Raw genomic sequence first — 18,471 nt, forward strand, 5'->3', positions numbered from 1 at the left:
AACCAGGGGAGGGCGAAGGGGACACAGCGGTGCCAGTGCCTCAGGCTGTCATCCTAGCTACCCAGGGGGCCGAGACCTGAGGATCGTGGTTCAAAGCCAGCTGGGGCAGGGAAGACCATGTGAGTCCATCTCCAAACTAATCAGCCAAAAAGCTGGAGTGGAACTGTGGCTCAAGTAGTAGAGAACCATCTATTCAAGTACCTCACCAGGTACTGAGTTAAAAATAAAAGCTGGGGCGGGGGGACAGCAGAGGGTGCATGCAGGCTGTCAGCATTCATCTGTGTTTGTTTTTGTTCAGCTGTGGGGCTTGAACTCAGAGCCTAGGTGTTGTCTCTGAGCCTCTCTGTGCTTAAGGCCAGTGCTCTAGCACTTTGAGCCACAGCATCACTTCCAGTTTTTGAGTGGTTAACTGGAGACGAGAGTCTCACAAGGACTGTTCTACCCAGGCTGGCTTTGAACTGCAACCCTCAGATCTTAGCCTCCTGAGTAGCTAGTGTGGCAGGGGTGAGCCACTGGTACCCAGCTCCAGATTTATACACAGATGGAAATGTCCCAGTGAGCCCCCTCTCACACAACTGATGCATACTAATCAAATTCAGAGAAAGCGGCTGGCCATGCCTATGATCCTAGCTACCAAGGAGGCTAAGATCCAAAGGATTAAAGACTGAAGGCAGCCCGGGCGGGACAGTCCATGAGATCCCATCTCCAAGGTAAGCAGCAAAAAGCTGGTGCAGCCAAAGCAGCAGAGAACCATCTGAAGAATCACCTCGCCAGACACTGAGTTCGATCTCCATTACCAGCAATTGAAAACACTTTTTTTCTTTTTTTTTTGACAGTCATGGGGCTTGAACTCTAGGCCTGGTTGCTGCCCCTTAGCTCTTCAGGTCAAGGCAAATGCCCTACTCTTTAGGTCACAGCGCCTCTTCTGGTTTTCTGGTGGTTAATTGGAGATAGGAGTCCCACAGACTTTATTGCTCGAGCTGATTTTGAACCATGATCCTTGGATCTCAGCCTCCTGAGTAGCTAGGATTACAGGCGTGAGCCACCAGACAATTAAAAAAAAAAAAAAAAAGGGCATAGAGTTTGCATAGCATACACAAAGACCCAGAATTGATTCCTGGGTACCATATACAGAGAAAAAAGTGGGAAGTGGTTTGCTAAGGCTCAAATGGTAGAGTTCTAGTCTTGAAAAAGTCCAAGGACAGTGCTTAGGCCCTGAGCTCAAGCCCAGGATGGGCAAAACAAACAAACAAACAAAAAAAAACAGCAAATAGGTCCTAAGCCAGGCATGGGTGGCTAGCTATTCAGAGGGCTGAAATTCGATGATCATGTTTTGAAGCCCAGGAAGAAAAGCCCCATGAAACTTATCTCCAATTAACCATTCAAAACCAGAAGTAGGGTGGGGGGTGTGGGGGGGGAGGGAAATGGGTACCAAGACATGTGAAAGGGTATCAATGTATGTGAATTAATGCACCTTCTATCTGGCAAATATCATGTAACCCTTTTACTAACTACAATAAAAAAAAATAGAAAAACAACAACAACAACAAAAAAAAAACAGAAGTAGTGCTGTGGTTTAAGCGGTACAGCACTACCCTGGAGCGCAAACAGGCTCAGGGACAGTGCCCTGGCCCTGAATTTAAGCCTCACAAGTGACGACAAAAGAAAAAAGTAGGCCCATAAATTCACTGGACACTGATGAGAGTAAGCTTTCTAACTCCTGGGTAAAGACAGAGCAAGGGGCTAGAAGAGACAGAGGAAACAGAACACTGACTCATGAAATTGTAGCCCCTCTATACATCACCTCTAAAATTAAAAAAAAATTTTTAAAAAGGCCACAGTAACCGAAGAACATCAGTGTCTCACGCCTATATTCTTATCTACTCAAGGAGCTGAGAAAGGAGGATTGCAGTTCAAAGCCAACCTGGGCAGGAAAATCTATGGGATTCTATTTTTTTTTTGCTAGTCCTAGGGCTTGAACTTAGGGCCTGGACACTGTTTTTGAGTTTTCTCCAGACTAGAACTCTCCCACTTGAACCACAGCACCACTTCTAGCTTTTTCTGTGTGTGTGGTACGGAAGAATAGGACCCAGCACTTAATATAGAGCCCAGAGCTTCATGCATATTAAGCAATGATTCTACCACTAGGCCACACTGCCGTCCCTATTAGATTATTTCCAACTAGTAACCCCCCAAAAGGCAGCGCCACAGTTCAGGGTGCCTCCAGTCCGGCGAGGAGAGCGGGGATCTCAGAGCACTCCCTCATCTCCACTTGGGGATCAACACATCAGGTGCACAGGACACAGAAGCAGGTCTGTGTCCCTCAACAGATGACATCTTTTCCCAAACCCAGGGGCAGCCCATGCCACCCCACCTCCCCTCCCAGGACACAGAAGGGGGAGCGGGACCCCCGTGCCAACCTTCTTGTCCTTCTCAGAGCCGTCAGTGAGCAGCACACCCTTGGCCTGCATGTGCCGGTAGAGCACGCGCTGTAGGGCGGACATGTCGCACTTGATGACGTATTCCACCTGCAAGGCAAAAGGGGCGGTCAGGACTGGGGCCCCATGCCCAGTCCCATGGAACCCCGAGTCCAAGCCCCGTCTCAGAAGGGCACTCTGACCAGGAGTGGGAGGGTGATAAGGAGTTCCTGGGGCCCAGGGAGACATGGGGCAAAGGAGGCATGGCCCCTGCCCAGCAAATCAAAGGGCAAGGCTGACCACACGGGCACCAGGCGGGCAGGCCCTGGCCCGGCCTCTGGCCTGCTCTCAGCTCCGGCGAGCTGCCTACCTTTTCGGGCAGCTGGGCCTCGACCTCCTTCTTGAGGCGCCGCAGCAGGAAGGGGCGCAGCACCTTGTGCAGGCGGCGGATGATGAGGATCGTCTCCTCCTCGTTGAGGTCCACCTGCAGCATGGGAGTGCGTGAGCCGCGTCGCCCTCCGGCGGGCGCGCATGCGGGGAGGGGAGCCCGCGCTGTTCACCGACCACAGGGAACCACGGCAGCCCACGGCATAGACTACTGGCCAAACGCGAGGCTGGCCAGGCCTGTGACGGAGGTCCCACCGAGAGGACCGAGGGACACCCTGACGCCCGGAGGCCCCACGTGGGCGGGGAGAACAAATCCCCACTAACAAGTGTTTCTGGTCAGTCGTGGGGCTTGAACTCAGGGCCTGGGCTCTCTCCCTGGGCCATCGCTCTACCACGGAGCTTCTGGCTTTTCCTGAGTAGCTTATTGAAGAAGTGTCTAATGGACTTTCCTGCCCAGGCTGGCCTTGATCCCTGGCCCTCAGATATCAGCCTGAGTGACTAGGATTACAAGTGTTAGACACCACTGCCGGAGCAAGCATCTCCTCGTGGCTGCTGGCATCGTGAGGCTGGCCTCAGTTTCTCCCTTAGCAGGGGAGCTGCCGGGGAGGGGCAGTGGCAGGGAAATCAGCAGTGGCTCACGCTGACCACAAGATCTGGGGGGCGCCTGGGTGGCTGCGGCCTGTCCTGGGCCCGGCCGCTCTGGTGTGGACGACGGGCGCCAGCCTCGATGCACATGGAGCCCACCCATGGAACGTGCCAAACTCCACAGCCACGCCCAGGTCCTCGCAGCCCACGTGTCCCGCATGGCCTTCCCATCGGGAGGGACACTACTCACACCCACGGACACGAAGGACTTCACTGCTGCCTTCAGGGAAAGGCCTCAAGTCCCTGGAGAGGCCTCGGGAGAGGCAGCCCACACCCCGTCAGGACGCGCTCCGCACCCACCTTCTCCCCGGTCATGGCGAAGGGCGCGTTGAACCACTGCTCGAACGTGCTGCAGCTCTTGAAGATGGTGGGCAGCAGGAAGTTGAGCAGAGCCCACAGCTCGGGCAGCTTGTTCTGCAGCGGGGTTCCCGTGAGCAGCAGGCGGCGCGGGGCCACGTAGTGCGTGTTGAGGACCTGCGTGAGCTTGCAGTGGTGGTTCTTCATGCGGTGGCCCTCGTCCACGATCATGTACTTCCAGCGGATCTGCAGCCACGTGAAGAAGGGGAAGGCGGCGTTACGGCCCTGCCACGCGCCCCTGCCACCAGCTCTTGCCACCTGTGGGCAGTGCCACGCACGGGGGATGTGCTGTGACTGTAGGATGCTCAGGAACAGGGAGAGGACTCTGCTTCCACAACACTATTGCCTGCCTCAGTTTACCCTAAGCCCAGCCAACACCAGGGGAGCAGGAATTGCGGGGCTTCATGCCGGGCTGTGGACAGCCTCACAAAGGAGGTCCATTACTGCCTGAACTACACTGCAGGCCATGTGGGAGCCTCTAGATTCACGGCCTCAGTCTCCCGAGGAGGCGGGAGCATGGTGGAGCACCGGTGAGGAGGCCACAGGACCGCCATGGAGGCTCCTACCCCCATCCCAAGGCCAGCAGGTCACTCAGAGTCGGGGGGGAGGGGTGGCCCGGGGCATGGAAAGTGTGGCACCCACGTGGGGCCACGTGTGCCGAGGCGGCCAGGCACGGGGTGGCCGGACGTGGGGGTGCCGCGCGCTACCTTGGCGAGGATGTGCTTGTCTTTGATGATGTACTCGTAGGTGGTCAGCAGCACGTTGAACTTCCCGCTGCGGAGCTGGGGGACAAAAGCCCGTCTCGCTGCCGGGGAGCCCTGAGAGGACCAGAAGCAGGTGACTCAGAGCCGGGGCTGGAAATGGGGCACTTCTGTGGCTCTTGTCGCGTGCCCTTCTCAGAGACCCACCAGAAGCTGGGTGTCACTGTGATGGGGGGCGGGGCTGGGCCTGTCAGCGCCAGCACCAAGTCTCGAGTTCAAACCCAGGCAACACTCACAGAACAATTACATAAAAATGGAAAGAGACTTCAAAAACCACCACTTTCTACAGTGGAGGCTTTCAGCTCTTCTCTCTGGTGCATGTCCCTGGGTCTGCGCACTGTTCTTCAGCTGCCTTCGTTCTCAAGGCTAGCACTCTAGCACGTGAGCCACTGCTCATAAAAGGCAAGTGATATTTGCTGGTTCCCTGGAGATCAGTCTCACAGACTTTCGGACCTGGACTGGCCTCAAACTAGAACGCTGGAACGTCGTTTAATACGTATGAACCACCGAGGCCTCATACTTTTTTTCTTTTTGTGGTGGTGGTGGGGAGGGGGTGGTTGGAGCTTGAATTTAGCCCTGGGTGCTGTCCCTGAGCTTGTGTGTTCAAAGCTAGTGCTCTACCACTTTGAGCCCCAGTTCGGCCTCCAGTTTTCTGGTGGTTGAATGGAGACAAATCTCCTAGGCTTTCCGACCTGTGCTGGCTTTGAACCTCGACCCTCAGCTCTCTGCCTCCTGAGCAGTTAGGATTATAGGCCTGAGCACCAGCTCAAAAAAAAGGAGCACTTCAACAGAAACAAAATGCCTCAACAGAATGAGCTGCACGAACGGCATGGGTATGTGTCAAGTGTGTGTGTAAAGTGTGTGTGTGGGGGGGGGGCTTCATTGTCTGTCCGTCTCGCTCTCTTCCCCATCCACACCCGTACCCCAGAGGCCGCCTGGCACCACGACCTACCTTGTAGGACACCTTCACCACGGAGGGAGCCCACTTGTCAAATTCATATGCCCAGTTTGACAGCGTCCTGATGGGACAAGGAAACACAGGAAAGCTCCAGTTTGCACACGACATAGCACAGTGCACACAGCCAGCTGTGTCCAGAAGCAGAGGGAGTAACAGGGCTGCAGGGGATAGGCTTCTGGTGGAGACCATCCCGTGGCTGTGTGCTGGCCTCAGTGGTCATAGATGCCTCCAGACCAGGGAAGGACAGGACACAGTAGGCAGGCAAGACGAGGCTGAGCTCGTGGAGGCTGGAACACAGGGACAAGCCAGACTCCAGGCTGAGCCCCAGGGTGAGGAGACAGGCAGTGACAGTGCAGGACGGGAAGGACAAGCTTCCTAGCCCGTGATAGGGAGAGTTCAGAGTGACAAGAAATGCAGGGGGCCTGCTGGGGACATGGCTCAGTGATAGAGCGCCTGCCTGACAAGTGTGAGGCCCTGAGTTCAAATCCCCATACACCCATAAAAGAAACAAGCACTTGATTACGACTGAATAGAAATGGATCTTATTTACCATGGAGCCGTGGCTCAACATTGTAGAGTACTAGCCTTCAGCTTTCAGGGACAGCACCCAAGCCCTGAGTTCCAGTCCCATGACCAAAAAGTAAATTTTAACAAAGCACAAAGGGCTGGGCTCAGGAGGAAGGCGCGTTTCATGAGCATCTGGCAGAGCAAAACTACTCCACAGAGGTGTAGGCTATGGCTGTGAGGAGGGAGCCCAGCCCGGGAGGGCCGGGAGGGGCTCGAGGCTCCCCGATCACTGGCTCCCACAATCCAACGAGGTACCGAGGCCACGAACCTCACTTCCCAGACAGCCACAGAACCTCAGTGGACCCAATCCCAGCTCCAGCCTGGAGGACGGGGCTCCTGGAGTGGAGGTGGAAAGGGCTGATTTGCAGCCAAACGTTACTGCTGCCCATTCAGTGGTCATGACGAGAAGCCAGCGGGGAGGGCACGGGCAGTGGGAGGGCAGTGCGGTATTCTCACGACCAAGGCAGGGCGCAAGGAGGGGCGGGGCGGCCGTCAGTGGCTAGGGGAAGGAGGCAGCGTGGGGAGCACGGAGGACGGTGAGACCTCCTGGGTCATCACGGGGTTCTCTCCACTGCAGGGGACAGAACAACAGGGGAGCAGAGGAGTGAGGGAGAGCCTACTCAGGCGGACACGGTGGTCACAAGTGCAGGAGGCCAGCTGAGGGCCACCCAGATGTGCTCTGTAGCTGTGGCTGGACCTTCTGTGGGGGCCACCCCAGGCCGGGCTTCTGTAGACACCGGAGTGAAGACATTGGCAAGACACTGGCACAGGCTGAGTGGAGAAGGCCACATGCTCTGCGTGGCTCCACAGCTGTGGGGGGCTCAGCTGCCCCCGCTGTCTGCTCTGCCACCATGATGCCTCAGAGGTCATCCTACGGACGCCCAGAGGACAGACCCACGGCTTGGGGCAGGAAGAGGAGATGAGCCTGGAGTTTGGCCATCAGGTAGAGGCTAAGGAAGGACCCTGAACCTATGATGCCCGTGGCGGGGCTGGCAGAGGCTCCCAGGGGCAAAGCTGGCATGGGTGGAGAGACCGATGGCAGCTGATAGGTTGGCATATGAAGTATGTTCACAGGTAGAGGACCCGAGGGCGCAGCCTCCGCTTCCTGGCCCTGTGCGCAGGCTCCACTCAGACTTCTGGAGAGCCCAGAGGAACTAAGGGACAAGTCCACGCCGAGCCCCACGACCATCCTGGGGGACAGCCTGCTGGCAGCCTTCTCTTAAACCAGAGTCTAGCCTTGGAAAGATCCGTCCCACCCACTCCACAAACTCGGCGAGTGCTCATCCCCAGCCAGCACCCCGAGCAGAACCCCACCAGAGCACTGACACGGAACAGTAGCAACACGCGGCTCTCGAGTGGGCAACTCAGACATGGCAGCTATTCTTAATTTCTGGAGAAGAGGAGAGTGGGGTTCCCTCAAGACACCGGTCCACTGTATAAACCATCTCTTTATGTGGGGCATGCCAGCAGGCACACTCCCAACTGAGGGCAGACCCCTGAATTCTGCCTGGCACATGTGAAGGGCCTGCACTCCCGGACCAGGCCAGTCACAGGCCCACACACCGGCTCAGAGATGGAGGATGACGGGAGCCAGCTCTGGGCAAGTGAGCCGTTCTGTGGCTGGGGTTCCTCTGGAAAAGGGTGTCCAGCGACTAGAATCGTGGCCTGCTGGAGGGCAGAGACCACCAAAGCCTGAGAGGGGAGAATGACTTCTGGGGTGCTACTGGGGACCAGACACCACACACCTTCGGGTCTGTGTCACGTCTCGGGGGCCCCGGGAGCACACAGCAGCAGTGCTTGCTCTAGATGACCACAAAAGCCACACCCTACCACTCCACAGGGAGGTTCTTGTCACTTGCTACCCCCAAACTGGCTGCTTGTCAAGAACAAAGGGACATCAAAGACACCCTGCAAAAGCTGCCACTGGCACGACGGGCAGGCCCCCGCCACCAGGCCAGCCGCTGGGGAGAAGTGTGGCCCTCAGACCCAGCGGGACTCATTTCCGCGCAGGCTGGGGCAGGCGGGACTCACGAGAGAGGCACGATGATGAGGAAGGGCCCGTTGATGCGCTTGTGCTCCATGAGGTACGTGATGAGCGCGATGGTCTGGATGGTCTTGCCCAGGCCCATCTCGTCCGCCAGGATGCCGTTCAGGTTGTTGTTGTACAGGGACACCAGCCACTCCAAGCCCTTGATCTGCAGGGACACAAGTGTGGCGCTGTCACCGGGAGGGCACTGCAGGTAGCAGCTCTGCTGAGCTACGTCCCCACCTTCGGGGACCCAGTGCTTGGCCTTCGGTGCCACAATCACTGCCGTGTAATCGAGGGTGCCCTGCTGGTGAGGGGTACTGGGGGTTTATGCCCTGAAGAGCAGGGGAAGCTCGGGAAACCCAAATGACACGTTGGCTCCACAAGCTATCAGGCCTCGGGGAAACTGCAGTGATGAAGCCAGCACATAGCCAAAGACCACAGGGTGGCTCGGCGTGGCAGTGTGTCCAGGGAAGGCCCTGTGGCCTTACACACTTCAACCTCTACAAAGCGTGAAATGGCGACACCTCGGGCTCCGGGCTCAGCATTCCTGAGATGCTAGCACATACGGTGCTCCGGGCACGGTGCCTGGCACACAGCGGTCCTCCCCCCAGAAGCACCGAGCTCCGCCTCTCCTCACCTGGTACTGTTTGAGGACGCCATTCACCATCAGCGCTGACTGCTTGTCCACTCTCTCGGTGACAGCATGAGCCACTGCATAGTAGGACTGCAGGCCACGAGCAAGGGCCTGGGACACGCCATACTCATCATCGACGTCTTGCTTGGCATTCCTGGGGGGGAGATGAAGGGCCCAGTGAGGACACATGACCCCCCAGGAGATGACGCGCTGCGGGCGGCGTACAGCGACCAAGCAGCTGCACACAACCCCAGAGCCATGTTTATTTGGCAGTCGGAGGATCCAACTACCCACACTGCTCTTATTGCTGCCAGTACTGGGGCTTGAACTTAGGGCCTTACTTTTTGCTCTTGTCTCACAATCTACCATGTGAACCACACCTCCAATCCAACGTTTTGTTAGTTAATTGGGCATAAAAAAAAGTCTCACGGGAAGCTGGCTGTAATCCTACCTACACAAACTCCTGGCCCCAAAAGAATATTCTTTAGGGGCCAGGAGCATGGGCTTACTGGTAGAGTGCTTGCCTAGCATGCACGAAGACCTGGGTTCGATTCCTTGGTACCATATATACACACACACACACACACACACACACACAGAAAAACCAGAAGTGGTGCTGTGACTCAAGTGGTAGAGTGTGTTAGCCTTGAGGAAAGCCCAAGGACAGTGAGTTCAAGCTCCAGAACTGGCCAAAAAAAAAAAAAAAAAAAAAAGAAAAAAGTGGGTCCCTTATTAAAAGAAGTGGCTATGAGCAGGTGCAGTGGCTCATGCCTGTAATCCTAGCTACTCAGGAGGCTGAAGTCTGAGGCTCGAGGTTCAAAGCCACCCCGGGCACTAAAGACTGCAAGACTTATCCAATTTACCACTAGTAAGCCAGAAGTGGCACTTAGTCTCAAGGGGTAGATGCCCCCTGACTGCATTTAAAAAAAAAAAAAAGCGGCTATGATTTGGGAGTTCATTGGATTTTGAAATATTTGTATAGACCTCTGTGACTCAACATCCTAAATCTGAACATCAGAAATGCTCGTATTTTTTTTTTTTTTGGGGGGGGGGGGAGGTGTGTCATGGGGCCTGCTAGCCCTTGAGCCACAGTGCCATTGCCTCACATACAACTTTTAACTGGGAGCAATTCCGAATATGGACTGCAGAACGGGGCACTATGGCGTGTGTAATCATACCATCATACCCCTCGTCCATTATTCCTCACAGCCTGTCACCACCTAGCAGAGCAGTCACGAGGCCAGCGCCTGCCCCGTAACCACATTGGGAAAAGCACCAGAAGCACCGCCACCACCTGGACCAGGAGATGGGTGGGTGAGCAGGGGCCCTGTCGTGCAGGGATCCAGGACCAGGTCCATGAGAAATGACTCAGTGAGAAAACCAAGGCACCCAGCACGCCACGAGCCATGTGCACATGCGCAAGGTGGAAGCGGCCTGCCAAGCTCAGCAGAGCAGCCACTGTTCACCAGCCGAAGCCCGTCGGCCAGCGAGGAGACCAATGAACGTGGGAAGCCCAACAGCGTTTGGAGGCATCTGTCCTGCCAGCTTACTCGATGATGTGCCGGGCGTCCACCTCCGAGACATCATCGCTGTCGGGATCGGGGATCTTCTTCTTCTCCTCCACAGGCAGGGCGGGGGGCTGTGCGGGCTGCGGCTGCTCCTCCTCCTCCTCCTACCAAGACAGGAGCGGGTGACCTGGGCTCAGCCCACGCACTGGGGCGCCCCTCGCCTTTCCGGGTGGCTTAGACTCTACACGTCTGCCAGGGCCTCCCTGGAAGTGTGCTTCTCAGCTTTCCTAAAGAAGCGCCCACCCCAGCCTGCCACGCCCAAAGGACGTGACACCTGGGCCATCCCTCAGCTCCGTGGCTTCCCAGCTTATTCTCACTGATGCCCGGCAGTCAGCCACCCCGCAGTGGCCTCTGCCCAGGCTGCAGCACAGGAGGGAGCCGACGGCTCTCCTACAACATGGACAGTAAGTGAGTGGACTGCCCCCAGAGCTGTCCTTTCTATGCTTATTGAGCAGCGGAGAGCACTCGTGTGACACGCGGGTAAAATCAGCAAGAATGTGCGTTCCTGGCAGTAAAGCGCCCCGTTATTTGTGTAGGAGGGCACGTTTCCCTGCCCATCATGGAACTGCAAGCTAACGAGCTGAAAAGAACGGCCTTTAACCGGTTAGGAAATCCTGAACAGGATGCAGGATGTGCGGGGGTGACACAAGGTAACTTCCAGATCCCGTGGTAATGTGGAGTGGACAGGGGGTGGCCCCGCAGACATTCCCCATGAACAAGATCAGACTGGAATTTTATAGGGGTGAAATATCAATTTGAGAGTGAGCAGGGGACTCCCTGCCTGAAAGGAGACATTTGACTTTGGGCAAAATTGGCAAAAGCGACCGTTTCAGAGGTCCAGGAGGTGAGCAAAGGAATGCCAGCCTAAAAAGCATTCATCTTCAAAAAGGGACTGCAAAATGGTTCAAGTACTAGAGCACCAGCTTTGAGCCTAAAAGCCAAACAAGAGTTCAAGGCCTAGTACTGAGTGAAAAAGAAAAAATGGGGGGCCGGGAGTTTGGTCTAGCAGTAGAGTGCTTGCCTAGCATGCACGGACACCCAAATTCAATTCCTCAGGACCACATACACAGAAAAAGTGAGTAGTGGTGCGGTGGCTCAAGTGGCAGAGCACTAACCTTGAGAAAGCCCATGGACAGTGCCTGGCCCTGAGTTCAAGCCCCAGACTGTCAAAAAAAAAAAAAAAGAGACAGAAAAATATAAATAAGTAAGAAGCCGGGTGCCAGTGGAGATCTGAAGACAGCAGTTGAAAGCAAGAAAGTCAGCGAGACTCTCCATTAACCAACCCCGACTCAAAGAAAAAAAAAAATGCGAGAAGTGGGGCTGTAGCTGGAATGGCTACTAGCCTGAAGCAGAAAATTCTCAGGGATAGCGCCCAGGCCCCGAGTTCAAGCCCAGCACTAGCAAACAACAACAACAACAACAAAATTGGCCTAATTCCAAGGGGGAAAAGCATGTTGCTCAGAGCCATCTTTCATCTCCCTGCTCGGACTCCATCACATGCAGTGGGGCTGAGGGGGACAGGATGGGCAGCAGAGACACTGCCCACCCACAGCAGCGGTGGGGGCAGTGAGGAACTCCACAGAGGCAAAACTGCGTGTGCGCAGAGAAAACAATGTACTCTCCATGGCCACGGAAGATACAGCACACTCGCCATTGGCAGCACACACACACTGCAAGACCACAGCCCTGAGGAGACCTAAGGAGATGGTGAGAATGCAGACCACCTGGGAACCACACACAAGCAAAGGAGAGGAGAGGCCAGCCCAGCCCATGGGGGATGGAATCAGAATTCAGCCTGGCTATAAGGCAGACAGAAAGAGGGAAAATGAGAAAGGAAAGAGGTGGGAGAAAGGGAGAGAATTGAAAAGAACTGGCCTCTGTTCACCCATGTTCTTCAAACCAGCATAAGTAAATGTAATTATCAATCTATCCAAATTTCTGGTCAATATGTTCAGAGATCGGTAAAAATTCCTATTTAAGCATAAATCAAGAAATATAAGGCCGGGAGTTTGGCCTAGTGGTAGAGCATTTGCTTAGCATGTATGAAGGCCTGGGTTCAATTCCTTGGCACCACATACACAGAAAAAGCCAGAGGTGGTACTGTGGCTCAAGTGGCAGAGAGTTAGCCTTGAGAAAGCCAAGGACAGTGTCAGGCCCTGAGTTCAAGTCCCAGGACTAATAAGATAAAAAAAACAAAACAACAACAACAAAAAAACAGAATTTCCACATGATAAAGCTTTAAGCTTCTCAAATTTGATGAAGATGGTAAAAACACTGGGAGCTGGGGGCTGGGAGTGTGGCCTAGTAGTAAGGTCCTTTCCCAGCATGTATGAGGCCCTGTGTTCAATTCCTCAGTACTACATAAACAGAAAAAGCAGGAAGTGGTGCTGTGGCTCAAGTGGTAGAACACCAGCCTTGAGCATAGAGAGGCTCAGGGATAGTGCCTAGGCCCTGAGTTCAAGGCCCAGAGGATAGGCAAAAAAAAAAAAAAAAAAAAAAAAACCCACAATAAAGAGACAGACAGACAGGGCTTACATGAAACCACGCTGGAGAGGGCTAGAAGGGAGCTTCCATTCCAGGTACAAGACATACTTAGCACACAGGGCCTTGGAGTCAATCTCCAGAAATAAAAGTGTTACCAGGCACAGTAGCTCACGCCTGTAATCCTAGCTACTCCGAAGGCTGACATCTGAGGATCAAGGTTCAAAGCCAGCTCGGGCACAAAAGGACCTGAGACTCTTATCTCCAGTTAAATGGGAAGTGGGGCTTGGCTCAAGGGTAGGGTGGTAGCCTTGAGTTGAAGAGCTCAGGGACAGTGCCCAGGCCTAGTTCAAGCCAAGCCCCATGACCCACAAAAAAACCAAACCAAACCAAACCAATAAAACAGTGTTAGAGTTGACAAGACATTGTAGCAAAAAAACAAAATTCAAATTCACTTGAAGAAGCCTTTCCTGGTGTTCTGTTATTTCCTCTCTGCAATCATATTAGTGATAAGACTGCATAAAGCATTTATTATAAGGCATCTTTAACTCCCACTTCCTGCCTGGGGAACAAAAATCTATTGTAGTTTTCTATTCTTTCCTATTCACGTCAGGTTAAGTAAACCCTTGCTGGAACTTCCATCGGGCAAGAATCCTTTACTGAAAATTCCGTTTTGCAGAGATGGAAAATTATTCATCATCGGTGACCAAGAATGGCAAGCCAGGAAGGAACCGACTCCCACAAGACAACCATACCCCACTTTCTGCCCTGACCTCCTGTGTCTCTTTCTAAATGGAGCTGCGTATGAAACTGCACGGAACGAAAGCTTCACCCGTCCTGAGTGACAGAGAATCAGGTGACTTCTAATCCTGGTCACGAGGAACGGCGCTCAAGGATCCGCAGCAGAGCAGTTTCAAAGATTCAGATTCTTAAGATGGTCCCAAGAACTAGGATTTATTCATGTTGGGGTCGGGTCCAGAAAGAACAGAAGTGATAGGCATCTTGTGACAATTACCCCTGGGGTACAAAATGCCTTCCGTGTAACAAGACGCCCCGGCTAACCAGAGACCAGGCTAACCAGAGACCATGCGTAAGGCACGATACCCGAGACTGCACTTTCATTCCGTACACCTCCCCTTCCTGCACCAATTCTTCCCCTGCTTAAACAAGGCTTGTTTTTCTCTCAATTGTGGAGCCTGAACTCAGGGCCTGGCACTGTCCATGGGTAGTTTCTTTGAGCCACAGTTCCACTTGCAGTTTTCTTTGGTTAATTGGAGACAAAAATCTCATGGACTATCATGCCCAGACTGGCTTTGAACTACAATTCTCACATCTCGGCCTCCTAAATAGCTAGAAATACAGACGTGGGCCACCAGTGGTCCAGCTAAACCAAAGACTTCTGACTGTAATTTCTGCCATCCTCCAACATGAATAGAAATTTGAAATACATTAAAAACAATTTTAAGATGATGTTATTGGGTATACAACACAGATGCACACAGATGACAGTAACAGCATAAGGAAAAGAGGAATGGAGATACGTTAGATTAAAAAACATTAGTATTTTGGGTTGGGAATATGACTTAGTGGTAGAGTGCTTGCCCAGCATACAGGAAGCTCTGGGTTTGAGTCTCAGTACCACACACATGGAAAAAAGTCAGAAGTGGCACTGTGGCTCAAGTGCTTTTCTACCCACAACTAGCATTCCACCACTTGAGCCCACACCTGTAGTTCTGAATTATTAATTGAAAAATTACTGTGCCAAATTCCGGCACTTGGAAGGTGAAACTGAAGAATCTCAAGTTCAGGGCCAATCTAGGAGACATATGAGAGACACTGTCACATAAAAAGGAAAAAAAGAAAAGGCCTGGAGATGTGACTCCAGCGGCAGTGCATTAGTCATGGCCAAAAAAGACAAGCAAGAGCACAAGGCCACGAGTTCAACCACCAGGGGAAAAGTAGTACCCCATCGGCAATCCAAGGACAGACCAGTAAAATAAAATGAAACAGCCTTCATTACCAAACTAAACAATGAAAACAATATCTATCAACACTCCAGAATATGGGGTTCTAACAAAAATAAGGAACAAATAAAAACAACTTTACACTGGGTACTGGTGGCTCATACCTTAAATCCTAGCTATAGGATAATGGTTCAAGGCCAAACAACACACAGAAGTCCACTAAAAAAACCTCAAATGAGAGCTGGGTGCTCCTGTTGTTATAGCTAAGACAGAAATTCTAAACTAGGCAGACTGTTAGCTAGTCATGAGTCCAGGCAGGAAGTGAGACACAGTCTGAAAAATAAGCAGCAAAAAAAAAAAAGGTTGGAGGCGTGGTTCAGTGGTAAATGACTTATCTAGCAAAGCACAAGGTCAATTCCCAGAACTGCCCCCTCCAAAATTTTCAGTCTTCATCCTGTTACATAAATGAAATACATAATTTCTAAGAAGACAAAAGTTAACAGAACCAGAACCAGGAATGTGGCTTAGTTAGACTGCTTGCCAGCACGCACAAAGACCAGGGCTTGATTCCTCGGTACCACATACATAGAAAAAGCCAGAAGTGGAAGTGGTGCTGAGGCTCAAGTAGTAGAGCTCTAGCCTTGAGAAAGCCCAAGGACAATGCTCAGGCCTTGAGTTCAAGCCCTAGGACCGGCAAAAAAAAAAAAATCTACCTTCCATAAAAAGACCAGGCTGACACCGGGTGCCGCTGGCTCATGTCTGAACTACACAAGAGGCTGAGATCTGAGCATGGAGCCCGGGCAAGAAAGTCCATGACACTCTTGTCTCCAACAAACTACTCAAAACACCAGAAGTACAGCTGTGGCTCAAGTGGTGAAGTGCTAGCTAGGTCAATAAAGCTTAGGGACACCTCCCAGCCCCTGAGTTCAAGTCCTAGGACCAGCGCAGAAGAAACATACATACATACATACATACATACATACATATATTTTTTTAAGGCTAGGCTAAAACAAGATCTATAGTAAATTCACTTTTGCTTTGTGGTTGCTATTTGCCTTTTTCTGTTTTTGCATTGCAGAGGACAGAACACAGGGTACTTGTTATGCCAAGCGCTCCTCCAATGACCTAACCACCCACTCCAGACCCCCAAGAATCAATCTATCTTTCTTCCTTTCCTTCCTTCTTTCCTTCCTTCCCCCCACCCCATATTTTGTCAGTAATGGGGCTTCAACTCTGGGCCTGGGCACTGTTCCTGACCTCTTCAGCTCAAGGCTACCACTCTACCCCTTGAGACACAGAGCTATTTATGGTTTTCTGGTGGTTAATTGGAGAAGAGTTTCAGAGACTTTTGTGCCCAGGCTGGCTTTGAATCATGATCCTCAGATCTCAGCCTCCTGAGTAGCTAGGATTATAAGCCTGAGACAATGGTGCCCAGTAAGAATAAATTTCATGGGCTGGGAGTTTAGCCTAGTGGTAGAGTGCTTGCCTAGCAAAATGAAGACCCAGGTTCCATTACTTGGTACCACATACATAGAAAAAAGCTAGAAGTGGTGCTGTGGCTCAAGTAGTAGAGCTCTAGCCTTGAGAAAGCCCAAAGACAGTGCCCAGGCCCTGGGTTCAAATCCCAGGATTGGCAAAAAAAAAAAGGGGGAGGGGATAAACTTAATAAGGATTTTTTTTCTTTGTTGGAAGCAGTTTGAGCTCAGAAACTGTGCTTACTACACCAGCCTGGACAATGACCTGGGGTCTGAATGTGTGGCCAGGTCAGCCTCCCATCATGATCCTCCTACTTCAGCCTCTACACAGACTAAGGTCCCCGGCACGAGCCACCAAAAGCACAGGGTCAAGTGTGTGTGTGTGGATAAATATATACATATATACGCACACACTCATACACCTCTTCATGCAGTGCCTGGGGTTTGAACTCAGGTCTGGGTGCTGTTTCTAGCTTCTCACTCAAGACTACTGATCTGTCACTTGACCCTCAGTTCCACTTCTGGCTCTTCGCTGGTTAGTTAATGATAAAGGGACTTATAGCCTTTTTTTTTTTTTTTAAGCAGGGGGAGGGGGTGGGGGAGAGGGTCTGGGTCTTGGGCTTGAACTCTAGGCCTAGGTGTTATCACTGAGCTTTTACGTTTAAGGCTGGCACTCTGCCATTTGAGCCACAGATACGCTTCTGGCTTTTTGTGGACACTTCGGGGTAAGAGTCTCATTGATGCTCCTGTTTGAGCTGACTTCAAACAATGATCATTAAATCTCAGCCTCCTGAGTAGCTGGGATTACAGGTGCTCTAAACATTTTGTAATTAAAACAGCAGGAGCATCTTTCATTAAAGAAAGAGATGTTGGGGGTTGAAACATGGCTCAGCCAGTGAGTAAAAAGCAAGCATTAGATACCAAGTTTGAGTCCCTGTCTTGGGGGGGGGGGGGAGCCAAGCGCAGGTGGCTCACACCTGTAATCCTAGCAAAGATCTGAGGATCATGGTTGGTTCAAAGCCAACTTGGGTACAAAGGTCTGTGAGGCTCTTATCTCCAATCAACTACCAGAAAACCAGAAATGGCTCTGTGGCCCAAGTGGTAGAACACTAGCCTTGAGCTGAAGAGCTCAGGGACAGAGCCCAGGAACCGAGTTCAAGCCTCACAACCAAAACCAACAACAACAACATGTTGTAAAAAAGGAAGGGGTGAGGATGATCAAGATGCACTGGACTCATACCCTCACTATGGAATTCTAACCCTTTTGCACAACGTAGTCACAGAAATAACAAAAACATGAATTTGTTTCACCAACATTAAATTGATTTGACAGTCCAAAGAAAGGCATCATTAAATGCTTATTCAGGCACACAGGGGGAAGATATTGCACATTTTATACTGCATCAAGATGTGTATCTAGATTTAATACAGAACTTAATGACTTGGTAAGATGATAATCTAATTAAAAATGGGCAAAGATTTGCACAGATTTGCATATTATATGAATGGTTCATAACTATATGAGAAGACACTCCACACTAGTGGCTGGAGGAGAATGCAAATTGAAAGCACAAAGACAGACCACACAGCCACTAAAATGGCTTCCACCAAAAGGACACACAAGACCACGCACGTGCTGGTGAGGACACGGGGAAACTGGCACCTGTGAAATGACACAGCCATTCTGGAAATGGTTTGGCAGTTTCTTAAAAAGATAAACATACACTTACCATGTGACCCAGCAATTCCACTCCTAGGTATCTACCCAAGAGAAACGAAAATGCATGTCCATCCACACAGGTATGCTTGCATGTGCACAGCGCTATTTGCCACAGTCACGAATGAAAACACTGTCCACCGACTGGCAGACACTCAGCGCGTAGGCTGCCCACCAGTGAACTAGAGTTCACGAAGCGTGACGGGCCTGAACAGCATGCCACATGGAGGAAGGAGGAAGCCACACGCAGCGCGCGCGTCAGGGATGTTCTGGTGGATATGTGCACGCGAGGTGGGGAGGGCGTCAGGGGCTAGGGAGGCACACAAGCTATCTGGCTCTAGGCAGGAGAGAGCTTTTCCAGCAGGACAGAATCCTTGTGATCCTCAAAGAAGCCGGAGCTGTGCACTTCCCTTGCACTAGGGGTGCAAACTGCTCCATGGGGAGGCACGCCTGCCCTGCACGAGGCCCCAGCTCCACACTCAGCACTAAAAGATGACTTTAAAAATAACAA

The 18,471-nt window shown here is 52.2% G+C and overlaps 1 protein-coding gene across 6 annotated transcripts in view; it reads right to left on the reverse strand.

Annotated features, from left to right (window-relative positions):
- The window catches only part of Smarca4 (SWI/SNF related BAF chromatin remodeling complex subunit ATPase 4), a 67,129-nt gene that overhangs the window by 18,891 nt on the left and 29,767 nt on the right, over window positions 1-18,471 (reverse strand). For 5 of the 6 annotated variants that reach the window (XM_090336322.1, XM_090336352.1, XM_090336344.1 and 2 more), the window contains exons 14-21: window positions 10,306-10,427; window positions 8,759-8,909; window positions 8,124-8,287; window positions 5,520-5,586; window positions 4,514-4,624; window positions 3,750-3,992; window positions 2,788-2,901; window positions 2,421-2,528 (exon numbers count right to left, since the gene is read on the reverse strand). In XM_090336322.1, coding sequence (XP_090192448.1) covers window positions 2,421-2,528; window positions 2,788-2,901; window positions 3,750-3,992; window positions 4,514-4,624; window positions 5,520-5,586; window positions 8,124-8,287; window positions 8,759-8,909; window positions 10,306-10,427 — 1,080 coding nt within the window. The remainder of the gene's footprint in view (window positions 1-2,420; window positions 2,529-2,787; window positions 2,902-3,749; window positions 3,993-4,513; window positions 4,625-5,519; window positions 5,587-8,123; window positions 8,288-8,758; window positions 8,910-10,305; window positions 10,428-18,471) is intronic. The other variant, XM_090336333.1, reaches the window with a different exon arrangement.

Source organism: Megascapheus bottae, chromosome 1, assembly GCF_031878675.1.
Source record: "Megascapheus bottae isolate mThoBot1 chromosome 1, mThoBot2.hap1, whole genome shotgun sequence".
In the NCBI taxonomy this organism is placed as follows: Eukaryota; Metazoa; Chordata; class Mammalia; order Rodentia; family Geomyidae; genus Megascapheus; species Megascapheus bottae.